Consider the following 27,650-nt stretch of genomic DNA (forward strand, 5'->3'; position numbering starts at 1 on the left):
AACTAGTTTACATTTAACTGTCTAGCGGCCTTTAGTAGCTTTCTGGTAACCTTTTTATCTCTATGTTACTAAGGGCTCATGCACACGACTGTATGTATTTTGCGGGCCACAAAAAATACAGATGACGTTCGTGTGCATTCCGTATTTTGCGGAACGGAACAGCTGGCCCCTGATAGAACAGTACTATCCTTGTCCTTAATGCGGACAATAATAGGACATATTCTATTTTTTTTGCGGAAGGGAAATACAGACATACAAAAAAGCAATGCTCATGGAGTAACTTCCGTTTTTTGTTTTTTTTTTCGTTTTTTACGGACCCATTGAATTTAATGGTTCCGTATACGGTCCACAAATAGAAAACTGACACAGAAAAAATATACATTTGTGTGCATGAGCCCTAAAGGTGAAAATGTTGAACTTTAGTCACTGAATGTTCATGTGCACTTTACTCAGCAAAGGTTGTTACGTTTCCACATAAAGACAGAACCTGATTTATATTCTTCAGAAGATACAGTATGTTGCCTTACAAAGACTACTGTTTTTGTTTTCTTTTTGACTTTGGGGGAAATTTGAGTGGCATTTTTCACACCAGTCTTAACAAAAAGTACTCTTGTGAAAGATACAACAAATTTATTAAGAAGCAGAATTTGGGAGGTCTGTACACCAAAAAGGGAAATATACGCCAGCTAGAAGATGGCTTAGATTTCTAGTGGAATTTACATCAGTTTTCAGACGCAAGTAACATAACGTTTGTTTGCCCAAGCCGCTCATACGGTGTAAAACGGAGCTTTTAATATACTTGTCAATACAAGTTTTTCCTTGCTTGCAGTTCATCTGACATTTTTCATCTGATTTTAAGTAGTCGATCATTCACCTCAACTTGTAGTTTTAGGCGTGTCAAAGCTCTCTGTGGACAGGGTATACTATTAAAACATAACTTTTACTAAGTATATTAAAATATTGTAAATAAACAACTAGCAATAGCAGTAAAATTATTGCTATTAATTAAACAAGCTCCAGTCACCACTTCCTGAGGCTGCAATAAAGAAGAAAAAAATGGATAGGCCTTACCACTTCCAGAAGTATTGAGGTCCGCCTCGGGTGTGTGACACAATATCCTATTGTTCAGTGGCAAAAGTACACGAGTGACCGGTGCTCCTAGTGTTGATGGCAGAAAATTATACGTATCCTAATTAGCCCTAATTATAAAGCCCTACCTACCAAAGGGTGAAGGGACTAATTGGCGCCTGCCTATCAGACACGGAGCACCTGCCCCGATAGGGGCGACCCCATACTGAACCTTCCCCCTGTTTGGGGCCTATTCCCTACAAATACCCTCACTTGGATTCCCTACATGCAACGTTTTGTCCCAGCAACGGGACTCATCAGGGGACTTTTATGAAGTGAAGGGAGATACTGAAATAACAAAAAGGAAAAACAACAATTGGTGACTCAAAACATACACAAGTCTCCACAGTAAAAGTAGGGAGAAAACACCACCATCTACTTACTGATTCAAAGTCAAGGACAATTCCTTGTAATGTAGAGGATGTAAGCGCAATTGGCGACAATGGTCCGTGCCTGGTGTGGGGACGTGTCCCCTATCCACCCGAGTCTCACCGCTAGTTCTGATAAACCGAGAGAGCGAGACCTTACACGCGCCATCTCCCTTTTTAAATGCATCCGGCTGTAAGGGCCTCCCGAAGATCCACTTCGCTTCACACTGGAGAATTCTCCTACCCACCTACCCAGTTTATTAAGTCCCTGATTTCATATGTCCTATTGGTGTTATTACTATTAAAGGTTTTACCACACTTCATGTATTTACACGCTACACAGCCTCCGCATCTGTAGTTCCCGTAGGTGCGTGTGTCCAACCATGTTCTGGATACTGGTGCTAGCAAAAAATGAGTTTTAACCAACCAATCCCATACACTCCGTCCTCTTCTACAAGTGATGCCAGGACGTTTCTTGATGACTTCACAGATATCAGGGGTCCATTCTAAGTACATGCCAGTGCTTAGAAATGATCTCCCTCACGCTGGCAGAAGCCTCCTCATAGGTGCTGATGAGTTGAATCTTCTGTGTGTTTTTCCGGGGAATATTCACAGGAGCCTTCATATTTTTGGGAGTAAGAAGGGATGTACGGTCACATGCCACAGCTGCCTGAAAGGCTGATTTAAGTGTGTCTATAGGGTAGCCACGGTCTGAAAATCTAGTTTTCAGATCGGCTGCCTTCCCCAAGAAATCTGAATGTTGAGAGCAGTTCCTCCTTAAAGAGGACCTTTCACCGATTATTACACTATGAACTAACTATACAGACATGTAGAGCGGCACCCGGGGATCTCACTGCACTTACTATTATCCCTGGGTGCCGCTCCGTTCTCCCGTTATGCCCTCCGGTATCTCCGCTCACTAAGTTATAGTAGGCGGAGATTCCAGTCCCTAAGTTATGGTAGGCGGAGTCTGCCCTTGTTCTGCTCTAGCGCTGGCCAATCGCAGCGCAGAGCTCACAGCCTGGGAGGTTATTTTCTCCCAGGCTGTGAGCTCTGCAATGCGATTTGGCCAGCGCTACAGAAGAACAAGGGCAGACTCCGCCTACCATAACTTAGGGAACGGAGATACCGGAGGACATAGCAGAAGAACGGATTTTTTTAATCTCAACGCTGTGTGTAAGGCCTCATGCACACGACCGTTGTGTGTTTTGCGGTCCGCAAACCGCGGATCCGCAAAACCTGGATGGCATCCGTGTGCGTTTTACAATATGCAGAACGGCACGGACAGCCTTTAATATAACTGCCTATTCTTGTCCGCAAAGCGTGGACAAGAATAGAACATGTTATATTATTTATATATTTTTTTTGCGGGCCACGGAACGGAGCAACGGATGCGGACAGCACACGGAGTGCTGTCCGCATCTTTTGCAAACCCTTTGAAGTGAATGGGTCCGCATCCGAGCTGCTAAAACTGCGGCTCGGATGCGGACCAAAACAACGGCTGTGTGCATGAAGCCTAAATCATACTGTTTTTTTGTTTTTTATGGCTCTGCAAAATTGCATACCGTAGTAGCGCATAGTATTTTATCTTCTTTGTCATGATTGGCATATGTGACAATAAAGAAGTTTTACTTTTGTGTGTGTATTTAGATATGTTGTAGTAAGAACAGATAAAGGATTGTATTCACCTTACATAGAGTTCAGACAGCAGTTCCTGTGTCAGGCCAGGTTGCCACAGCCACCTTTCGGTAAGTTAATTTTATTTTCACAGATTGCAGTATTTTGTACTGTACTTGGATGTTCTATTCCTCTGTTTCTGAGCTCTATTCTGTGGACTTTTGTACAGTATTACCATTCAACTTAAAAAATGCAAATACATGTCACTGCCAAGAATTGTATTCACCATAACAAGTCTGGAGCATATTTTATTATAGGGGGAACATTGTATTATAATGCTACAAGGTGTTGCTCCTCTGTTTATTCCTCCTAAAATTTTGTGAATAAGTTGACAGCTGGGTGTTATCAGTTGCGGTGTGTCCCTGCACAGTCTGACACTGTCCAGTCACTGCTGATGATGGCAGACTCTTGTGGACATCAAGTGAAACGGTAGTACCCATTTGTGGCCTGAGAACTGTCTGCCTTAGTTTATGGAGTAGCTGATCGGCTTATATTATGGAGGGAGGGTAAAGGGGGGAAAAAAACCTTTGGTAATATGAAGGTAAAATAACTAGGACTACATAGCTGAAAAGATTGTTACTTATTGTGAGACTTGAAGTACATAGGTGACAGGTGATGTGTGCTATTGGTAACTTGTAAGGAGCTACAAGCTAGGAGGAAACAGATGAGCAATTGCAGTACATGAACAGCATAAACAGCCATAACTTGGAATTTAAACCAGGCATATAGTCAAGAACATAACACTGATTACCTGTCACGGGGTTCCGAAGGTGCACTCGGTCCCCCATTGCCCGCAGACCTGTTTAAGCAACAGGTCTGCGGGCAATGGGGGACCACTATAAATATAGCTTTGGGAATGAGGATCTGTGTTTGACCTCATTCCCAGGGCGGCTTTACTAGCTGGGTGGCTCCCTGCTCCTAGTCTGCCTTGAGCGCCGAGCTGATCACTCGGTGCTCGACTGGTTGGTCTGACGGTCATGTGACGCTGGCCACGTCACATGACCCTCACTCCCCACTATAAATACAGGCAGCCTGCTGGCTACAGGTTGCCTGTTAATTTCTAGGTTCCTGGCTATTTGTTGGACTGCTGAATACTTACCTGATCCTGTTCCCTGACCATCCTTTTGCCTGCTCCTCCTGTACTGCGCATCCGTCCTGGTATTGTGACCTCGGCTCCCACCTGACTACTCTCTTAGGACTCCTCTTGTACTTCTCTGCTCTCCTGGTATTTGACCCCGGCTTCTCCTGACCATTCTTTGCTTAATCCTTTGTACTGCGTAGCTCTCTTGGTTCTGACCCGGTCCGTTCATGTTCCGTATTTTGTCTTGTCTGTCTTCCCTGCACATATCCTAAGTTAGGGACTGTCGTCCAGTTGTCCCCTGTCATCAGGACTCGTGAGGCAAGTAGGCAGGGCCAGGGGTGAGGGTGGAGCGCAGTGGTCACTATCCTTCCCCCTGTGTGTGTGTGGACGTGACCGTTACATTACCATTGATAAACTGTTACCTGTATTTCCTTCTATTGCTGTCTGCATTACAGAAACCTCTGATGTTGATTTTGCTTCTGTGCTCATTTCCAACAGCTACACCTTGGACAATAATCTCCTGACCCCAGAGCAGAGACAGTTCTACGAGGAGAATGGATTCCTTGTTATAAAAAACCTGGTATCACACAAGGACATAGATGAATTTAGGTACAAATACACATTCATATAATTGTTCCTCTCCTTGTAGGCAAGTCAGTGCCTTACAACTATTCAGGCATTATTTACTGTCTTCCATTACTGAACTGATCTCGCTATTCTTTCCAGGGATGTCTTTGAGAAAGTTTGCAGGAAAGAATTGACAGCACCTGGAATGCTTGTAATGCGAGATGTGGCCATTGCCAAGTCAGAATTTCTTCCAGATCAAAAAGCAATTACAAAAGTTCAGTATTTTCAGGAGCTTCCTGGACTATTCCGATACTGCGGTCTACCACAGGTATGAGCCACTTTTTCTCCTCTCCTCCTGTCTCATTTCACAGCTAAATTCCATCTTGGGGACCAGGGTACACACAGTGAACAGAAGTCTATATAAATGGAAGGGGGATGAAGGGTCAACTGTAGGGAGGTGCAGCCACACAGACCCTGCTCCTGTCTATAAAATTTTGTATTTTATCTAAGTGGTGGATTCACAGCTACACTGCTCAGTGTTGCTGCATAATGTCCTCCATGATTCTAGTGAGGGTGTGCTACAGAAAGATAGGGGAGCAGGATCTCCTCTGTGTTCAGTGTGCAATTAGAGATAGATTAAGCCTACAAAGGGCAAAAGAGGTGAAAATACAGGTTGCAACTCGTATACTAGGCAGATATACTGATATTTCTCACGTTCACACGACAGGTAATTCATAAATGTCACCTGATACAAGTACGTTTTAAAGAATCTGTGCCTTTGTCACCTTTTTGAGTTCTCAATATTTTCTTTTAAAACTTTGCATTTAGGGGCTGACATCCAGTGGAAAGTCTTCAGACCCTTTCACTTTTTTTCACATTTTGTTATGTTGCGGTCTGGGGTAAAAATAAGAAAAATAAAAGTTCAAAATTTTTCCCATCATTCTGCACTCCATACCCCATAATGAAAAAAGTGGAAGCAAAATGTTTGCTAACTTTGGCAAGTTTCACACTAGCAGCAGGGAAATCTGGCAGGCTTTTCAGGTAGAGATACTATCACCTTCTGGCCTCAACCTGGCAAATATGCATAGTTTTGGCTGGACAACAAACACTGCGGCAGCAGTTTTTGTCTGGCCGATTTCCAGCATTGTCTACCAGACCTGCTGGCTGCAGGTGTGAAAGATGCCTAATTTGAAAATTAAAAACTAAAATCTTGCATTGGTATTAGTATTCAGACCCTTTACTCGGTACTTACACTAGTTGAAGCACCTTTGGCAGTGATTACAGCCTCCAGTCTTCTTGAATTTGATGCCACAAATGTACACCTGGATTTGGGGATTTTCTGCCACTCTTCTCTGCAGATCCTCTCAAGCTTTGTAAATTTTGGATGGGGACTGTCAGTGGGCAGCCATTTTCAAGTCTCACCAGAGACGGTCGATTGAGTGGCACAGCCAGAGCCCTGACTTGAACCTAAGGACATTCACAGGGTTGTCCCTAAACCACTCCTGCTTTGTCTTGGCTGTGTGCTTAGAGTCATTGTCTTGTTGTAAGACAAACCTTCGGCCCAGTGTGAGGTCCAGAGCACTCTGTATCAGATTTTCATTAAGAATATCTCTGTACTTTTCTCCATTCAGCTTTCCCTCAACCCTAACCAGTCTCCGTGTCCCAGTCGCTAAAAAACACCCCCACAGCATGATGCTGCCACCACCATGCTTCACTGTAAAAATGATATTGAGCAGTGCCGGGTTTCCTCCAAACATGACGCTTAGAATTGAGGCCAAAAAGTTCAATCTTCGTTTCATCAGACCAGAGAATCTTGTTTCTCGCCGTCTGAGAGTCCATTAGGTGCTTTTCTGCAAACTTTCATGTGTCTTTTATTGAGGAGAGGCTTCTTTCTGGCCACTCTGCCATAAAGTGCAGATTGGTGGAATGCTGCAGTGATGCTTGACCTGGCCGATCTTTGGAGCTCGGCCAGAGTGACCATTGGGTTCTTGGTGACTTCTTTTACCAAGGCCCTTTTGCCACGATTACTTAATTTGGAAGGGTGATCAAGGGAAATGGGGGGCCAGCAGAGCTAAATTTCATGTGTCGTCACAAAGGGTCTGAATACTTATGTTCATGCGAAATATTAGTTTATACTTTCATAAATACAAACATAAATTCAAACTGTTCTAAAATTCTGTTTTCACTTTGTCATTATGGGGTATTGAGTGCAGATTGGGGGGAAACTTGAACTTTTTAGCACAATAACAAACTTTCCAGATGCACCATACATATACTGAAAGCTTGTTCTTGTCTCTTAGATTCTGCAGTACGTGGAGTGTTTCACTGGCCCCAACATCATGTCCATGCACACCATGCTGATCAATAAGCCTCCAGATGCAGGCAAGCGGCTTCTTAAAATGAGCTGTAATAAGTCATAACAGAGTTTATTTTCTTATATTATGGTTGTTCTACATCTTTAGTGTAAATCTATTTACATATTTTTTTTTTCCTTTTATGTACCACAAATTTTTAAAGGCTTTGGGGGCATTTTTTCAGGACTTCATTTTACTCATTTTGGGCTAAAAATATTTTTTTCATTTGGTGTTTATTAAAAATATTGATCCGTTCTTTCACAAAGGGTTAACCGTTTTTCTAGCTTTGTGAATGGTATGTTCACTTATTTAAGGCTGCCTGATGTGTACATAGCCTTTAAATTAGGGTACATTCACATGCAAGTGAAAAAAACATCAAAACTAACCATTTTTACTAGATGATTTTATTTTTATTTTTTCATGGATGACTTTCTGAAAAATGCCCACCTGAAAACAGACTGGTATTCATGTTCCATTATGAACATGTGAATACACCCATAGTCATTGTTCTAAAAATGGCAGTGAGAAATGTGTGAATGTACCCTAATTTAACTAGGGAAAGGAAATGAATATGGATTAGCACATAATTGAAGTTGCTGATTATGCACAGTATATAAATGCAGCTTACTTTGTCCTATAACCATTATTGACAGTATTAAAACTGATAGCTGAATATCCCATTAAAGAAACCTTAAGACACATCATTAAAATGGTATTCCCATCTCAGACATTGGAGGCATATTGCTATTGTCTATACTTAGAATGGAGCCCGCAAAGTGCCGGAGGGTGCACCGCACATGTGCAACGGCCCTCCATTCATTCCTATGGGAGCGTCGAAAATAACCAATTGGCACACTCTATTTTCGGAGGTCCCATTTATTTAAGCAAGCGCAGCCACCACTCCATTCACTTTTATGTGGCTGACGGAAATAGTTAAGCCAGCGCTTGGCTATTTTCACAGCCTAAGGCTGGGTTCACACTTGAGCGTTTTACAGCGCGTTCAAACGCGCTGTAAAACGCTCAACACATGAAAACCAATGCTTCCCTATGGCCCTGGTTCTCACTTGAGCGTTTTACAGCGCGTTTGAACGCGCTGAAAAACGCCCTACGCTCAAACAAGTTCTTGAGCTTCTTTGGGGCGTTTTACAGCGCGTTTGTGGCCATAGGACATTGCAGTCAATCACACAAACGCGCGTCAAACACGCGTTTACTATTGCAAAAAACGCGCGTCAAAAACGCGCGTTAAACGCGCATATCAAAGACGCTCAGGTCTGAACCCAGCCTAATGGGTTGCCAGTTAGTTCCTGACTGGCAACATAATACGTCGTACCAGATAAGTAGTAAAGTGATTATGTAAGCGATCAAAGGATTGCATGTCAAAGTCACCTTGTCAGATTATTAAGTGATAATAGTAAGAATTAAATAAAGTTTTATTTTAAAAAGTCCTCAAATAAGAAGAAAATCCCACTTCCTGAATGGAAAAAAAAATGGAAAAAAATTCTAAATCCCCTCCACATATTTGGTTTTGGTGCATAAGTAGCGACCTGAACTATACAGTGATTATGTAATTTATCCTGCACAGTGAACACGGTAAAAAAAAAACTTTACAAGGTGCCACATTTTCTGCCTTTATGCCATCCAATAAATTGTATAAACACATATTAGTGAGTCCTTGCAATATGCATCCTTTTTAAATATAATTATTGCTTTTATACACCAGTATACCCCTGGGTTATCTTCAAGAACATAAGTGTCACAAGACTGGTATTGATCAATATTATTGATTACGCAACACATTCCCCTTAAATAGTTCACTTATAATGCAATAAACTCCAAAGTCTGACCAATATTATACACCACTCTCGTGTTTTGCACTGCATCCATTTATTATAAATATCAAGTAAAAGGTTTACATTGTACCTATTATATCACAATGGAGTCATGAGTACAGGCAAATATTTAATCAGTGGTTTAAAATATTTGTTTTTTTCCTAAATGATCTGATGAAAGTTATCAGGATAATCCTTGCATTCATTGAGGAGGTGTTAGGCCTGGGCCTTCTGCCATACCTCCTGTTGTCTCACCTGTCATATCTCCTGCCTCGCTGCCCGCTGCTGTCTTTGCCAGATGGGGCCGGAGTGTGCCATCCCATTTAGGAGTGGGGGTGGATCTGCTGAAGTTATGTAGAGGCCGGCGTCTCTACATAATTTCGGCGGATCCACCACCAGCGCAAGGCCTTATTATGATCGGCATCTAAAATGTGGGTCTTAATTAATGTGCCCCCTGTTGTTTAAAGGGGAATCTGTCATGTCATTTTCACCAATTTGACTAACAGCAGAAGATTGCAAACACATTTCAAACATACCTGTGTGTACTTCGTGTCTTCATTGCATGTCCAGGAAAAATGCTTTTATTCTGCTGGAAAACTGCTCCCGGTGAGCTTTGCTGTTTCAAGTACCCAAAGAAAACCAGAATTAAGAGGGTAGGGTTGCTTTTGCTTCTCATATCTTGGGATAAGTAGCAGCTAGAGTTATGGGCCTGGTCTTCTTTCCAGAATCGCAGCATTATACACACTACATTGGAAGATATAGCTGTTAGAATTCGACTTGGGATTGAAAGAAATGAAACCTGCTTCACTGCCATCTTCTGATGTAATGGATTTAATGCTGTGATTCTGGTATTGTTTGAAAGCTTAGAAGGTGACATCACTGCAGGACTGGTGCTCAACACTGGAAGCTGTGGGAGAAAAATGGTATGAGTTCTTTTTGTTATTTTTCTGTTGCGAGAGTTTCATTTTAATTTATTAATAGTTTTTGTTTGTTTTTTCTTACATTTTTATTTTGCCTTTAATATTCTCCAAAGTGGGGAAATCCAGGAGGAGCAGAATCAGGGGAATATTTAAATGTAGTTTTAGTTTTTTTGTATTATCCCTTTTATTCCAGGTAAGAAGACTTCTCGGCATCCGCTCCACCAGGATCTGCACTACTTCGCATTCAGGCCTGCAGACCGCATAGTTTGTGCTTGGACAGCCATGGAGCACATTGACCGAAGCAATGGATGCCTTGTGGTTTTTCCAGGAACTCACACAGGAGAACTCAAACAACATGATTATCCAGAGTGGGAGGTAAGGAACATTTTCATCACTTCAGCCAAGTCTAAAGGAAATGCTATACCATTTATATGTAGCGTAAATATGAATAGTATGTAATAGTTTAGTAATAATTTAGTTGGAAGCTTTACATTTTTGTATACCAGATTACGTGGTTTACATTAGGGACAGTAAGGAAAAGAATCTGGATGAATTATATGGTAATACTGTATTATAGTTTTATAACATAGTGATAGCAATAGTGCTAACAATATTACCACTTATATTCTCCTTAGAGGAGTGGTTTGCGAAGAGGTTGCTGGGGAGAGGTCCCCTTCAAAAATTTGCTTTGGGGCCCAGTCATTTTTACGTCACTCCCGCCTAGTTAATGTGATTTTATTTTATTTTCATTTTGGAATTTGGTTCTTATTCGTACATGTCAAAAGTGCAAAAAGTGTCCCACCTGCCATAGGTACAACATGACCAAAAAACCCTGCCATTGAAAGACCTAGTCTATGGGGACAAGTACTAAATAGAAAAGGAGAAAGATATGACAAATTTGTTAAGAAGCAGTGCCTCTTAATATATTTGGTGGAGCACAGCCAGCACAAACTATGCAGCACCTGAAATCTAGGCCAAGGAGTCCCTGCACACTTCTACCACGCCCTGCCCACTTGTTATAAAATTGCACTGAGCGACAGAAAACAGGACATTTTTGTGCAAAATGCTGATTGTGCAACTATTTGTGACTTTTGTATGCCAAAAATTTGTTGCAGAGCATGAATGAATGTGCCCATGTGCAATAATATGAGGGAATTTTCTGTTTTTAGGGTGGGGTCAATAAGATGTACCTTGGAGTTCGTGATTATGATCCAAACATCCCTGGAGTGCACTTAACCATGGAAAAGGGAGACACCGTGTTTTTTCACCCCATCCTTATCCATGGATCGGGAATGAACAGGACACCTGGCTTCAGAAAGGTAAAACAGACTGCACCACATAAATAGTAACCGCAAAATAACCTAACCTAAGAGCAATGTACTGTCCAAATTTGCCAACCTTTCTTTCCAATTTTTCTGGACAACTGAACTGAAATTTACAGACAGCCCAAAATTTTTACGGACATATATCCCACCCCTTTTTAGAGGACATGCCCTCTTTCCACTCTTAAAATGCCCTTGAATCAAAAACGCCCCAGAATAAAAAGGATTGTTCAGTAGTTAAAAATAAAATATGGCAGCAACATATGGAAAAAACCAACAATTTTCAGGTGTTACGTTCCCGCCACTCTATTCTGAGTGATTTGTTTATATGGCTGCAGTGATGATGCCTGTGACGTGCTGGACTTTCTGGCATCATTGCTGCTGCCATGTAAACAGACTACAAGAAAATTTAGACTAGCACATTCATAATCGCAGTTGCATATCCATAAGGCCTCATGCAAACGACCGTTGTTGGGTTCCGTGTCCGTTGTTCCATTTTCCGTGATTTTCTGCGGACCCATTGACTTTCAATGGGTCCGTTGAAAACTCGGAAAATGCACCGTTTGTCATCTGCGTCCGTGATCCGTGTTTCCAGTCCGTGGAAAAAAATATGACCTGTCCTATTTTTTTCACGGACAACGGTTCGCAGACCCATTCAAGTCAATGGGTCCGTGAAAAAACACGGAGGCACACAAGATTGTCATCCGCGTCCATGATCCGTGTCCGTTTTTTTCCTATCATTTTCAAGGCAAACATGACTTAGATTTTTTTTTCACTTTTCATGTCTGGTGATCCTCCAAAAATCAAGGAAGACACACGGAAAAAAAAACGGATCACGGAACAACGGAACCCCGTTTTGCGGACCGTGAAAAAATACTGTCGTGTGCATGAGGCCTAAAGCTAACATGCAGGAAGCAAACAAAAATAGGTATGGCAGTACAACATTTCACATACAAACAATAAAACTGAAAAATAAGGATCAATCTAACTTAAAGTGGTATTATGCCTACTATAAATGGGGGGGGTCTGGAAATAGAAGCTCTTTTGCGTACATTTTTTATCAAACCTGTGTCTGGCCCATCTATCAGGCATTAAGGTTTTTGTTTGCTTCCTGCATGTTAGCTTTATGGATATGCATCTGCGATTATGAATGTGCTAGTCTAAATTTTCTTGTAGTATATATTGAGGGCAGTTGCCTCTTTTAGATTGAGCACTCCCCGCCCATCTGCCTGGGGCTTCTGAGCAGAGTATACATGTAGCTGATTCCTACACTGCCCTGAATATTGAAGGCTTCGTCAAGCCCAGGAGAGGCAGTTCTGTTAGTGTTAGGGACCCATCTGCAGAAGCCACCTTGACGCCTGGTAGATGGGCCCGACACACATTTGATCACAAATGTGCACAAAGAGCTTCTATTTATTTTTATTTTTTCTTTTACAGTAGGTGTAATACCACTTTAACCACCTCAGCTCCCCTAGCTTAAACACCCTTAGGCCTCATGCACACGACCGTATTTTTTCACAGTCCGCAAAACGGGGTTCCGTTGGTCCGTGATCCGTGACCGTTTTTTCGTCCGTGGGTCTCCCTTGATTTTTGGAGGATCCACGGACATGGAAAAAAAAGTCGTTTTGGTGTCCGCCTGGCCGTGCGGAGCCAAACGGATCCGTCCTGAATTACAATGCAAGTCAATGGGGACGGACCCGTTTGACGTTGACACAATATGGTTCAATTTCAAACGGATCCGTCCCCCATTGACTTTCAATGTAAAGTCAGGAGTTAATATACCATAGGATCGGAGTTTTCTCCAATCCGATGGTATATTTTAACTTGAAGCGTCCCCATCACCATGGGAACGCCTCTATGTTAGAATATACTGTCGGATATGAGTTACATAGTGAAACTCATATCCGACAGTATATTCTAACACAGAGGCGTTCCCATAGTGATGGGGACGCTTCTAGTTAGAATACTACAAACTGTGTACATGACTGCCCCCTGCTGCCTGGCAGCACCCGATCTTTTACAAGGGGCTGTGATCAGCACAATTAACCCTTCAGGTGCCGCACCTGAAGGGGTTAATTGTGCGTATCATAGCCCCCTGTAAGATATCAGGGGCTGCCAGGCAGCAGGGGGCAGACCCCCCTCCCTCCCCAGTTTGAATATCATTTGTGGCCAGTGTGCGCCCCCCCCTCCCCCCCTCTATTGTAATTTCATTGGTGGCCAGTGTGTGGCCTCCGTCGGCCCCCCTCCCCCCCTCTATTGTAATTTCATTGGTGGCCAGTGTGCGGCCTCCCCTCTCCCCCCCCCCCCCCCTTTCCCCCCGATCATTGATGGCAGCGGAGATTCCGATCGGAGTCCCAGTTTAATTGCTACTGCTGGCCTGGTTGCCATGGTTACTTAGCAATATTACAATATTAGAAGCATCATACTTACCTGCTGGCTGCTGCGCTGTCTGTGTCCGGCCGGGAGCTCCTCCTACTGGTAAGTGACAGGTCTGTGCGGTGCATTGCTTAATGATCTGTCACTTACCAGTAGGAGGAGCTCCCGGCCGGACACAGACATCGCAGCAGCCAGCAGGTAAGTATGATGCTTCTAATATTGTAATATTGCTAAGTAACCATGGCAACCAGGCCTGCAGTAGCGTCCTGGTTGCCATGGTTACCGATCGGAGCCCCAGAGCGATTAAACTGGGACTCCGATCGGAATCTCCGCTGACACCTATGATGGGGGGGGGGGGTGAGTGGAGGCCGCACACTGGCCACCAATGATATTAATACAATAGAGGGGGGGGAGGCCGCACACTGGCCACCAATGATATTAATACAATAGAGGGGGGGTCGGGGGGGCCCGCACACTGGCCACCAATGATATTACAATAGGGGGGGGGCCGCACACTGTCCACCAATGATATTACAATAGAGGGAGGGGGGGGCCGGGGGAGGGAGGGGGGTCTGCCCCCTCCTGCCTGGCAGCTCCTGATCTCTTATAGGGGGCTATGATATGCACAATTAACCCCTCAGGTGCAGCACCTGAGGGGTTAATTGTGTGGATCACAGCCCCCTGTAAGAGATCGGGTGCTGCCAGGCAGCAGGGGGCAGTCATGTACACAGTTCTCAGTATATTCTAACTAGAAGCGCCCCCATCACTATGGGAACGCCTCTGTGTTAGAATATACTGTCGGATTTGAGTTTTCACAAAGTGAAAACTCATCTCTGAAAAAGCTTTTATGCAGATGGATCTTCGGATCCGTCTGCATGAAAGTAACCTACGGCCACGGACGCGGATGCCAATCTTGTGTGCATCCGTGTTCTTTCACGGACCCATTGACTTTAATGGGTCCGTGAACCGTTGTCCGTCAAAAAAATAGGACAGGTCATATTTTTTTGACGGACAGGAAACACGGATCACGGATGTGGCTACAAAACGGTGCATTTTCCGATTTTTCCACGGACCCATTGAAAGTCAATGGGTCCGCGAAAAAAACGGAAAACGGCGTAACGGCCACGGATGCACACAACGGTCGTGTGCATGAGGCCTTAATGACCAGACCACTTTTTACAATTCTGCACTACACTACTTTCACGGTTTATTGCAACTTACCACCCAAATGAATTTTACCTCCTTTTCTTCTCACTAATAGAGCTTTCATTTGGTGATATTTCATTGCTGCTGACATTTTTACTGTTTTTGTTATTAATCAAAATTTACAGATTTTTTTTTGCAAAAAAATGACATTTTTCACTTTCAGTTGTAAAATTTTTCAAATAAAACTACATTTCTATAAAAAAATGTCTCTAAATTTATTGTTCTACATGTCTTTAATAAAAAAAAATGTTTGGGTAAAAAAAAAAAATGGTTTGAGTAAAAGTTATAGCGTTTACAAACTATGGTACAAAAATGTGAATTTCCGCTTTTTGAAGCAGCTCTGACTTTCTGAGCACCTGTCATGTTTCCTGAGGTTCTACAATGCCCAGACAGTAGAAAAACCCCACAAATGACCCCATTTTGGAAAGTAGACACCCTAAGGTATTCGCTGATGGGCATAGTGAGTTCATAGAACTTTTTATTTTTTGTCACAAGTTAGCGGAAAATTCAGATTTTTTTTTTTTTTTTATTGATTTTTTTTTTTTTCTTACAAAGTCTCATATTCCACTAACTAATGACAAAAAATAAAAACTTCCATGAACTCACTATGCCCATCACGAAATACCTTGGGGTGTCTTCTTTCCAAAATGGGGTCACTTGTGGGTTAGTTATACTGCCCTGGCATTTTAGGGGCCCTAATGCGTGAGAAGTAGTTTGAAATCAAAATGTGTAAAAAATGCCCTGTGAAATCTGAAAGGTGCTCTTTGGAATGTGGGCCTCTTTGCCCACCTAGGCTGCAAAAAAGTGTCACACATGTGGTATCGCCGTACTCAGGAGAAGTTGGGCAATGTGTTTTGGGGTGTCTTTTTACATATACTCATGCTGGGTGAGAGAAATATCTCGGCAAAAGACAACTTTTCCCATTTTTTTATACAAAGTTGGCATTTGACCGAGATATTTATCTCACCCAGCATGGGTATATGTAAAATGACACCCCAAAACACATTGCCCAACTTCTCCTGAGTACGGCGATACCACATGTGTGACATTTTTTTGCAGCCTAGATGCGCAAAGGGGCCCAAATTCCTTTTAGGAGGGCATTTTTAGACATTTGGATCCCAGATTTCTTCTCACGCTTTAGGGCCCCTAAAATGCCAGGGCAGTATAAATAACCCACATGTGACCCCATTTTGGAAAGAAGACACCCCAAGGTATTCAATGAGGGGCATGGCAAGTTCATAGAAGATTTTTTTTTTTGCCACAAGTTAGCGGAAATTGATTTTTTAAATTTTTTCTCACAAAGTCTCCCTTTCCGCTAACTTGGGACAAAAATTTCAATCTTTCATGGACTCAATATGCCCCTCAGCGAATACCTTGGGGTGTCTTCTTTCCAAAATGGGGTCATTTGTGGGGTGTTTTGTACTGCCCTGGCATTTTAGGGTCTCCACAATCATTACATGTATGGCCAGCATTAGGAGTTTCTGCTATTCTCCTTATATTGAGCATACGGGTAATGAGATTTTTTTTTTTTCCGTTCAGCCTCAGGGCTGAAAGATAAAATGAACGGCACAGATTTCTTCATTCACATCGATTAATGTGGATGAAAAAATCTTTGCCAAAAAAAAAAGGAGGAAAAAGGCGTCTGCCAGGACATAGGAGCTCTGCCCAACATCCAAACCCACTTAGCTCGTATGCCCTGGCAAACCCGATTTTTTCCATTCACATCAATCGATGTGGATAAATAAATCATTGCCGGGATTTTTATTTTTTTTTATATACAAAGTGTTTGCCAAAGCATATGAACACCGCGCCCCTCAGCTCATATGCCTCGGCAAACATATCTTTTTCTGCAGAGGAGAAATCTCGTCTTGCAGCGCCGCATACACTGACTTTTGTGTAATCTGACAGCAGCGCAATGCTTCTGTCAGAATGCACATACGTGCTACGGCTCGTTCATCGGTTGGTCCACCTAGAAGGTAAAAAAAAGAAAAAAACAGGCCGCAACGCAATAAATTTATTAACATTAAGTTTTTATAACATTTGAACGGAACATTAACTTTTATAAACTTTAACTTTTTAAACAGAACATTAACTTTTTTGCTTACCGGTGATTTTTTATTTTTTTTTACCTTTATAGGACAAACCTCTCCTTCCCCATGGGACAATGTGCAAAGCGCAAATCGCCTAGAGATGTGGCGAAGTACAATATGCACTTTGTCCCAGGTGAAAGGAGAGGTTTGCAGCAGCTGTGAGTGAAAGGGCCCTAATAGCCCTGTGTGCCTGTCCTGTGGAACGCAATCCCTATGCTAAGTGTACCTGTGTGTGGTACTTCTGGAAACACTCCCCTAAGCATAGGGCAGGGTGGTCAGGGCAGTCAGAACAGAAATAGCAGGTGTCACGCTTTATTCCACTCCTGCTACAGACACAACATCTTTTTCGGGGTGACGCTTGGGTTGAGGTACCAGCAACGACACTGGGGAAATGTCGCTCGTGTAGACGGCTCACTACACTGGAGGTTGGGGCTACGGAACCTCCTGAATACAGGAGGTTCTCGATGATCTCTTCCTGAAATTTGAGGAAGGATCCTGTTATCCCAGCCTTACTGTAGAGAACAAAACTATTATAGGCAGCCAATTGAATTAAATATACAGACACCTTCTTATACCAGCGTCTGGTGCGGCGGGACACTAAATAAGGAGCCAACATCTGGTCATTGAAGTCCACCCCTCCCATGAGCAAATTATAGTCGTGGACTGAGAGGGGCTTTTCAATGACACTGGTTGCTCGTTCTATTTGTATGGTCGTGTCTGCGTGAATGGAGGAGAGCATGTAAATGTCACGTTTGTCTCTCCATTTCACCGCGAGCAGTTCTTCGTTACACAAGGCAGCCCTTGCAAGACGGGTGGTAACGAGCCGTTGGGGGAAGCCCCGGCGACTAGGTCGCGCGGTGCCACAGCAGCCAATCTGTTCTAGGAACAAATGCCTGAAGAGGGGCACACTTGTGTAGAAATTGTCCACATAAATGGTACCCCTTGCCAAATAAGGGTGACACCAAGTCCCAGACTGTCTTCCCACTGCTCCCCAGGTAGTCAGGGCAACCGACCGGCTCCAGGGTCTGATCTTTACCCTCATAGATCCGAAATTTGTGGGTATAGCCTCTGGCCCTTTCACAGAGCTTATACAATTTGACCCCATACCTGGCACGCTTGCTTGGGATGTATTGTTTGAAGCCAAGGCGCCCGGTAAAATGTATAAGGGACTCTTCTACGCAGATGTTTTGCTCAGGGGTATACAAATCTGCAAATTTGGTGTTGAAGTGGTCTATGAGGGGCCGAATTAATTTCGGAAACTTGGACGGGTTTCCACCGGAAAGACTGGGCATAAAAGCTTACCGGGTTGGCGGCTATAAATTGAGTGGCATACCGATTTGTTTCTGCCACGACTAAGTCCAAGAGCTCCGCAGTCAAGAACAGCTCAAAAAATCCCAGTGCCGAACTGATCTGAGCTGTCTCAACCCGAACTCCAGACTGGGCGGTGAAAGGGGGAACTATTGGTGCGGCTGAAGTTGGGGGCTGCCAATCAGGGTTTGCCAGCACCTCAGGGACTCTAGGGGCTCTACGGGCCTGTCTGTGCGGTGGCTGCGACGGGGGAACTAATGCACGTGCCACCGTACCAGCTTCAACTGCCCTTCTGGTGCTCGCCACTTCACCATGTTGTACGGCAGTGCTGGTACTAGGTCCAGGATGGGCTGCGCTGCTGGTGTATGCCTCACCACGTAATCCGACAGCGCCAGCCCCACTCTGCTGCCCTTGAAGCGGATCCTGCGCAACCTGTGGTCTAGCAACACGGGCCGGGTACGCCTGGTGCTATCAGGGACCTCAACCTCCTCGTCCGAACTTTGGGTCAGACTGCCACTGCTTTCTACAGGTTCATATTCTGACCCGCTAGATTCGTCAGATGAGGGTTCACATTCCTTATCCGACTGGGTCAGAAGCCTGTAGGCCTCTTCAGAAGAATACCCCTTGTTTGCCATTTGGTCAACTAAATTTAGGGGGTATTCCCTGAGACTACCCAAGAAAAAAAAGCAAGCCTGTCTTACAAATGGGAGGCTAGCGAAGTACCGGAAGCCGCTGCAATTGATAAAAAATATCAAAACAGATTTTTTTTATCGCCGCAGCGCTTGTAAAGTGATTGTGCAGTGATCAAAAAATAATAATTTTTTTGTCACTGCGGCGGGGCGGGCGTGGGTGAACGCACGTGTGGGCGACCGATCAGGCTTGATCGGGCAAACACTGCGTTTTGGGTGGAGGGCGAGCTAAGGTGACACTAACACTATTATAGATCTGACTGTGATCAGTTCTGATCACTTACAGATACTATAAAAGTACAAATGCTGATTAGCGATACGCGAATCAGTGACTGCGGTGGGCTGGGCGCTAACCGACGCTAACTACCTAACCAAGGGGCCTAAACTATCCTAAAACCTAACCGTCAATACCAGTGAAAAAAAAAAGTGAGTTTACACTGATCACTTTTTTCCCTTTCACTAGGTGATTGACAGGGGCGATCAAGGGGTTAATTGGGGTGATGGGGGGTGATCTGGGGCTAAGTGAAGTGTTTGGTGCTACTCACTGTGATGTGTGCTCCTCTGCTGGGACCAACCGATGAAAAGGACCAGCAGAGGAGCAGACAAGCCATTTAACACATCATATTTATAAATATAATGTGTTAACTGGCTTGTGATTAGTTTTTTTGAAAATCATCAGCCTGCCAGCGACTATCATTGGCTGGCAGGCTGATGACGAACTTGTCCTTTAACTTTTGCCGGCCCGCGATGCGCGGGCCGGCTGTGAGCGTAATCTCACGTCTCGCGAGTTGACGCATCAGTTAGACTGATCCTTATTTTTCTGTTTTATTGTTTGTATGTGAAATGTTGTGCTGCCATACCTTTTTATGTAAATAGGCATGTAATGGGCAAGTGTGCACATCCGTCCCAGTGTTGGAGATGTGTACACTGATGTGCAGGTGTATGGCATGTGACGACTGCAACCAGTCCTCAGCGTTGGATCACTGGTTGGGGATTGGCTGCAGCAGTAACATGCCATATACCAGCTACAGTTTATTAACAGACCAGAGCTGCAGAAAATGGCGCTAAAGAAATAGGTGACACATATGTGGCTGGACATTACATTCACCAATACAAAACATACAAGATGACACAGCACCTCATACCTCTTAAATCCAGTGTCGTCCCCCTGATGTAGATATTTTCTTTTCTCTTCTTCTCTATTTGGCCCAGACCGCCATGACGAGTTCTTTCAGCCACATCTTCTCTCAGCAGAGTTTGCCACAAAGACACCTTAGATTAACCACTTTTCTATAATCCTCTTCCTCCTAGTGCACCAACAGTTTTATCCTGCTGCTACCCCCAATACTGTGCCCGCTGTGCTCCCCCAGATATTCTACTGTAGAAATCGCCGTGCCATATAGGTAGGCTCCCTATATTCACAGTGCTCCCCAAAGTCCCAGTAGTACTAATAATTCTCTCCCAGAGTGCCTTGCTGGACTTTCCATCAGGGGTGTATGTTCAAATATCTGAAAACTTTATTCAAACATATACTGTGATCTATTCACTTCAGTGAGGCAAATGGAGTCCAAAGGAATAAACTTTGGTCTGCATTTGACCTGCTTTCTGTTTTTTTTATTCCTTTTGGACTCTATTTGCCTCATTGAAATGAATAGATCAGTTGCAATATGCATCTGAATTTCATGTATAGTAATATTGCAAGCTGCAGGGTGTATTAGGGTACACAATTCATGGGTAGAATATGAAGTTATACAATGTCAGCAGCACCTATCCTATGTAGAAATACATTAAAAATTAAACATCGCAGACAAATTAATGAAAATATTAATATTTTTAAAATAAATTTTTTACGTTTCACCCTTCTGACTACAGAAGTATTAGTTATGTGGAGCTTTAGGGTACTTTCACAGTTGCGGCAGAGGATTCCGGCAGGCAGTTCCGTCGCCGGAACTACCTGCCGGATCTTGCAATCCGGACGCAAACTGATGGCATTTGTCAGGCGGATCTGTCTGACAAATGCATTGAAATACCGGATCCGTCTCTCCGGTATCATCCGGAAAAACTGATCCGGTATTTATTTATTTTATTTATTTATTTCATTTTTGAAGGCCTGCGCATGCGCAGACCGGAAAGCCGGATCCGTTTTGCTGTAGCACTTAATGCCGGATCCGGCACTAATACACTACAATGTAAATTAATGCCGGCAAGTGATCAGTATTTTTGGCCGGAGAGAACTGCAGCATGCTACGGTATTTTCTCCATCCAAAAACATAAGCGGGACTGAACTGATGCATCCTGAACGGAATGCTCTCCCTTCAGAATGCATTAGGATAAAACTTTTCAGTTTTTTTCCCGGTATTGAGCTCCTGTGACACGGAAAACAAAATCGCCAGTGTGACAGTACCGTTAGATTTAATGCTATTTATATTGTCTGTGTGGAATAAATACCTGTTTTAATTCCGTGATTATAGGCTATTTCCTGCCATTATGCCAGCTCAGATTGCTACTATATAGATGTCAAGGGAACAAGTCAGGAAAACATTGAGAAAGAGGTTGTTGAAGTAGTAAAGAAACAGCTTGCAGTGGAGTCAATTATGACCTTAAAGGTATGACATTACGCCGTTACATTATTTACAAACTAGTATTTTTTTATTTAAAGGGGTATTCCAGGATTCTAATATTGATGGCCTATCCTGAGAAGAAACCATTAATATCTGAGTAGCAGGGGTCAGACCCACGCCACGTTCTCCAGCTCTGTCCAATTTATAATGGGTAGAGCTGGTTACTGTAGTGCTGCGCTCATTCACTTTAAAGGGCGCAGCGCTGCAGTAACTACACTGCTCAAAAAAATAAAGGGAACACTTAAACAACACAATGTAACTCCAAGTCAATCACACTTCTGTGAAATCAAACTGTCCACTTAGGAAGCAACACTGAGTGACAATCAATTTCACATGCTGTTGTGCAAATGGGATAGACAACAGGTGGAATTTATAGGCAATTAGCAAGACACCCCAATAAAGAAGTGGTTCTGCAGGTGGTGATCACAGACCACTTCTCAGTTCCTATGCTTCTTGGCTGATGTTTTGGTCACTTTTGAATGCTGGCGGTGCTTTCACTCTAGTGGTAGCATGAGACGGAGTCTACAACCCACACAAGTGGCTCAGGTAGTGCAGCTTATCCAGGATGGCACATCAATGCGAGCTGTGGCAAGAAGGTTTGCTGTGTCTGTCAGCGTAGTGTCCAGAGCATGGAGGCGCTACCAGGAGACAGGCCAGTACATCAGGAGACGTGGAGGAGGCCGTAGGAGGGCAACAACCCAGCAGCAGGACCGCTACCTCTACCTTTGTGCAAGGAGGAACAGGAGGAGCACTGCCAGAGCCCTGCAAAATGACCTCCAGCAGGCCACAAATGTGCATGTGTCTGCTCAAACGGTCAGAAACAGACTCCATGAGGGTGATATGAGGGCCCGACATCCACAGGTGGGGGTTGTGCTTACAGCCCAACACCGTGCAGGACGTTTGGCATTTGCCAGAGAACACCAAGATTGGCAAATTCGCCACTGGCGCCCTGTGCTCTTCACAGATGAAAGCAGGTTCACACTGAGCACATGTGACAGACGTGACAGAGTCTGGAGACGCCGTGGAGAACGTTCTGCTGCCTGCAACATCCTCCAGCATGACCGGTTTGGCATTGGGTCAGTAATGGTGTGGGGTGGCATTTCTTTGGAGGGCCGCACAGCCCTCCATGTGCTCGCCAGAGGTAGCCTGACTGCCATTAGGTACCGAGATGAGATCCTCAGACCCCTTGTGAGACCATATGCTGGTGCGGTTGGCCCTGGGTTCCTCCTAATGCAAGATAATGCTAGACCTCATGTGGCTAAAGTGTGTCAGCAGTTCCTGCAAGACGAAGGCATTGATGCTATGGACTGGCCCGCCCGTTCCCCAGACCTGAATCCAATTGAGCACATCTGGGACATCATGTCTCGCTCTATCCACCAACGTCACGTTGCACCACAGACTGTCCAGGAGTTGGCAGATGCTTTAGTCCAGGTCTGGGAGGAGATCCCTCAGGAGACCGTCCGCCACCTCATCAGGAGCATGCACAGGTGTTGTAGGGAGGTCATACAGGCACGTGGAGGCCACACACACTACTGAGCCTCATTTTGACTTGTTTTAAGGACATTACATCAAAGTTGGATCAGCCTGTAGTGTGTTTTTCCACTTTAATTTTGAGTGTGACTCCAAATCCAGACCTCCATGGGTTGAAAAATTTGATTTCCATTTTTAATTTTTGTGTGATTTTGTTGTCAGCACATTCAACTATGTAAAGAACAAAGTATTTCAGAAGAATATTTAATTAATTCAGATCTAGGATGTGTTATTTTTGTGTTCCCTTTATTTTTTTGAGCAGTGTATCTCTGTTCACTACACAGTAAAGTAAGAATGTATGATGTATGTAATCATGCATCATTTATTACACTGTGTGATCTTGTTTCACAGCAAATTTGGTTAGCTCAGTTGCCTAAAATGACATTTAGTAGATCACTGTTCTTAAAGCCCTGTTCACACTGGTGTCAAGGCTTATGGGTTTCATGGACACCATGGTGAACTTGTCTTACAACTGAACTATTTTGCAAAGGAGCCTCACAGATCAGCTCTATTGACTTGTAAGGAGCCTATCAGGTTTCATATTTAGTCCTCATGCATACGACCTTAGCAGGTCCGTGAGAATATTGTGTCCCGCAAACAGCGGATCAGCAATATACATGCACTGGCCGAGTGTTCACTGTATCACGGTTGCGGACCTATTGACTTGAATGGGTCCGCAGTTCGGAAGGTGCGGTATGGAGGCATGCATCAGATGCACTATGCACATAGATGCACTATGGAGTCCCTCTGTGGGTTTTCTGTCTGTGCCTCCACACCGCAAAAAAAAAGTGCATGTACTACTTTTTTGCAATGCAGACCGTGGGATGCGTATTGCGGACCCCTTTTACGTGAATGGGTCCATGTCCGCAGACGGTGGGCACGCGATCAGTGCCCGTGCGTTGCAGACCGCAACCTGCAGCACAGGCACGGCCGGCACACATTCATGCCTTAGACAGCTGTAATCTCTGAAATATTTGCTGATTTCTTTGCTTTTGGGAACTTCTCACTGAGATTGGATGTGTCCTACAGCAGAGCTGTCAATTGTTTGGACTGACAACCAGCGTATATTACTAGCTGTAAATCTGGATCCGCAAAAGTAATGCATATTTAAGCTGTACAATTTCTTTGTACAAATAGCTTGCACCCAGTGAAGTACAATACAGATGCACCATTCTTACTCAGTGTGAGCCATTGTAGTGCCTTATCTCTTCATTAAAGACAACAAAAGCCATTGAAAGAGTGTATTTAATGCACCATTGTTATACAGAAAGTGCAGCAAAGAGAACAAATAAGAATGGATACATCTGTACATATTTTGATTTAAATTTTTGGTTTTGCTGAATTACCAGTACAGATTTATTTCAAGAGTTTGTTATTTATGGCTGTTGTAGTTTGTCACAGCAGCATTTTGTCTCAGTGACTTTTTCTTTTTGCTTCAGGATGCATGGATGTTAAAAGCACGAGTTGTACAAGGAGAGAGAATCAACCTGTAACTGGTGTCCTGATTTCCTTGTGCCACAGAGAACGCTTGTCCTTAAAATGTCTCTATCGTTCTCATTCTCATGTTCAAGATCAGAAGTTATTTCTTGTGTAATTCAAATGACAAGCACTCGGTGAAGGGAAATATGATTTAAGTTTTAACTGCTGGTGGTGATATGGTGAACAGATTTAAGGGCTAAAGATCAGATCCTCTGCTGATCGACTGTTTGAAGCATGCCTGTGAGCGCTACAGCCTTAAACGTCAAATAAAACACTGGAGACGCTGGATAACCATATGATGCAGAGGAATGTCACCCTGCCTCTGGTCTCCCTGTCCCAGCCTCAGAACAGAAGAAAATGCTTGGCACTCTGACTCAAAATGTTGGTCTGGTGCTCAATGATAGGGAGATTTACCACGTGCAATAGTCAAAATCACCATGACACTCACTTGGCAAACAAGTGATATTTTATTGGTCCATCCAGCAAGTGCAGAAGCACTTTGGTCTACAGTACTTCACTATTGGGATGCTCCTTGTGTTTTTCCTTTTTGAGAGTGCGGTGCTTCCCAGCTGGGAACAGTGATGGACTATACCAGTGGTGAAATCGTCGAGAGGGATCTTCAAAATCTCGGAGTGGATGTGGTGACAGTCATCTCCATCGAACCATTGTTTCTCCTGTAGAAGCAGCGCAAGTCTGGTACTGCACATTATTGATGATTTGAAGTTGACCTACTTTTGATTGGACTTTTGCAGCGCTCACATTTAGAGACTGAGGAATTAGCTTTTTGTGTTTTACAAAACACTCACGGTCTATACATATTAAAACGATAAGGGGGGGCGTGGCCTGAGAGCGCATGGAGTAGGTCGCACCGCACTGAGCTCCTGCAGACATCCTGATTTTAGAGTGGTAGCAACCCCTTATATCGCTGATCCTTGCCTACCTGGTGGTTGAGAGGAGACAGGAGAGTGTGGTGCTGATCTTTTGAGACCCGACATGCCTAGAAAGTCCGGTAAAGGGCCGCGCTGTGACAGGCCAGAGGAGAGTCGGCATGGCGCCGAGGAAGAAGAGGGGCCGGCCTTACAGCCCAAGACGAGACAGACGGCTGCCGCAAAGCTGAGCAGGTTTGCTCGCACAGAGAGTGCTGGGGGAGACTGGGCTGAGGAGAAGGAGATGGACGCTCAGGTTTCCTCTGGACAAGAGGATGAATCCACCGACGGGGAGACCCTGGACGCGGTGAATTGGCCGCCATTAACCCCTGCACGGCCGGCAAAAGACGCGGTAGGCCCTAAAGTTGTGGCTGTAGCAGAGCCTACTCTAAAAGATATTATGGCCGCTGTGGCCAGTTGTAACAGCACACTGAAGGTGCTTACAGTACAGGTTGGCAGTCTGAGGTCAGACGTGTCTTTAATTAGGCATGACTTACATAAAATCACAGAACGCACCTCTGAATTGGAGAAGAGGGTGTCCACTATTGAGGACGTTATCCAGCCTTTGCAAATGGCGGCAAAATCATCTGCTAAAGATATAGCGGCGTTATACGCCAAAACAGATGACCTGGAGAACAGGTCCAGAAGGAATAACCTGCGGATTGTGGGTGTGCCAGAGAAGACGGAGGGGGATAATGCCACCGAATTTGTGGAAAAATGGCTGCACCAATTATTTCATGAAAAAGGTCTATCCTCATTATATGCGGTGGAGCGGGCGCACAGAGTCCCCATGCGGCCGCTTCCGCCTGGCAGACCTCCCCGTCCCATACTGGCGAAGATACTCCATTTTAAAGACCGGGACACTATCCTGCGACAATCTAGGGACAATGAGGAGATGGTCCTGAATGGGGTGAAAGTATCCATATTTCCGGATTATTCCAACGAAGTGCAGCGGAGGAGAAGCAGATTTATGGATATAAAGAAAAGGCTGAGAGCTCTACAAGTCCAGTACGCTATGCTGTTTCCTGCTAAACTGCGTGTGGTGGCATTGGGATCCACCAGATTTTTTGAAGATCCGGAGGAGGCGACGCAGTGGCTGGACGTCCACGAGCGACAATTGAGAAGTGGTGCCCTGGACACTTGAAGGAGGCAGATATACGTTTCTTATGTTCAAGTTATATATGCATTTACACTCTAGGATTGCTTTAAATGTTGCACCAGTTAGGGAGTGTATTATGTAATGCTACCAAATGGTAGTTCTTGAGGAGGGAGCAGGCGGTAATGATAGTAAAATGTATTTCTCAGTTGTGGGGAGGATTCTCTACCTGAGGAAAAGTGTTATAAATTGTTATGCTTATTGTAGGTTGAAGGGCATGTTGCTCTCGGATTGCCCTGTTTTAATGTGGGAAGTGGATAATGAGGGGAAAGATTTCCCCAGCTACAGTAACCTGAGTACGAGAGGGAGGGAGGGGGGTGGGGGGGTAGGGAAAAGGTTGGGGGGGAAGGTTAAGGTCTTGAACTATGAGCGAGTGTTATCTGAGTGGGGTGTGAGATTCAAATATGGTTTAAAGTTTTACCATGTCACAGGCGATTAGAATCTTAAGCTGGAATGTGAGAGGGATGGCTGATGCACGGAAAAGACAGTGTATTTTTCAGTATCTAGGGCGGTTTCAGCCGGCTATATGTTGTCTTCAGGAAACGCATTTGACAGGAGAAAATTTACACTGGATGAATAAAAATTGGGTGATCCATGCGTTACATTCAACTCATTCCTCTCATTCTAGAGGTGTAAGTATGATTATGCATAGGAGTATCAGGTATGAACATATGCAGGAGTGTGTGGACGCTGAGGGCAGGTATGTGTGTGTGGTGTGTAAGGTGGATGGAATACAGATGGTGCTGGTGTCTGTGTATGTACCTCCACCGTTTGCTTCTCCGTTAATAAGAGAGATCATGGGCTTTGTGGCGGACTTCCCTGGGTTGCCGTGGCTGTTGGTAGGGGACTTTAACTGCACGATGAATGACTCCCTAGATAGATGCCGGGTAGAGGGAACAGGTGGTTCACCTGGGAGTGCGGCCCTCAGGAATATTATGGGTGAGGTAGGTGTACAAGATGTATGGAGATGGCGTAACCCGGATAAGCGTGAATATTCATGTAGATCCGCCACGCACCATTCAC

The 27,650-nt window shown here is 44.2% G+C and overlaps 1 protein-coding gene across 3 annotated transcripts in view; it reads left to right on the forward strand.

The window, feature by feature from the left end:
- The window catches only part of LOC120983419 (phytanoyl-CoA dioxygenase, peroxisomal-like), a 68,245-nt gene extending 42,876 nt beyond the window's left edge, over positions 1-25,369 (forward strand). For 2 of the 3 annotated variants that reach the window (XM_040413180.1, XM_040413172.1), the window contains exons 2-8: positions 4,753-4,863; positions 4,981-5,149; positions 7,122-7,203; positions 10,118-10,299; positions 11,094-11,243; positions 21,387-21,521; positions 24,506-25,369. In XM_040413180.1, coding sequence (XP_040269114.1) covers positions 5,027-5,149; positions 7,122-7,203; positions 10,118-10,299; positions 11,094-11,243; positions 21,387-21,521; positions 24,506-24,559 — 726 coding nt within the window. In that variant the 5' untranslated portion in view covers positions 4,753-4,863; positions 4,981-5,026 and the 3' untranslated portion in view covers positions 24,560-25,369. Of the gene's footprint in view, positions 1-3,200; positions 3,245-4,752; positions 4,864-4,980; positions 5,150-7,121; positions 7,204-10,117; positions 10,300-11,093; positions 11,244-21,386; positions 21,522-24,505 lie in introns of all 3 variants that reach the window. The other variant, XM_040413164.1, reaches the window with a different exon arrangement.
- The last annotated feature ends 2,281 nt before the right edge of the window (positions 25,370-27,650 follow it).

This window comes from Bufo bufo, chromosome 1 (assembly GCF_905171765.1).
Source record: "Bufo bufo chromosome 1, aBufBuf1.1, whole genome shotgun sequence".
In the NCBI taxonomy this organism is placed as follows: Eukaryota; Metazoa; Chordata; class Amphibia; order Anura; family Bufonidae; genus Bufo; species Bufo bufo.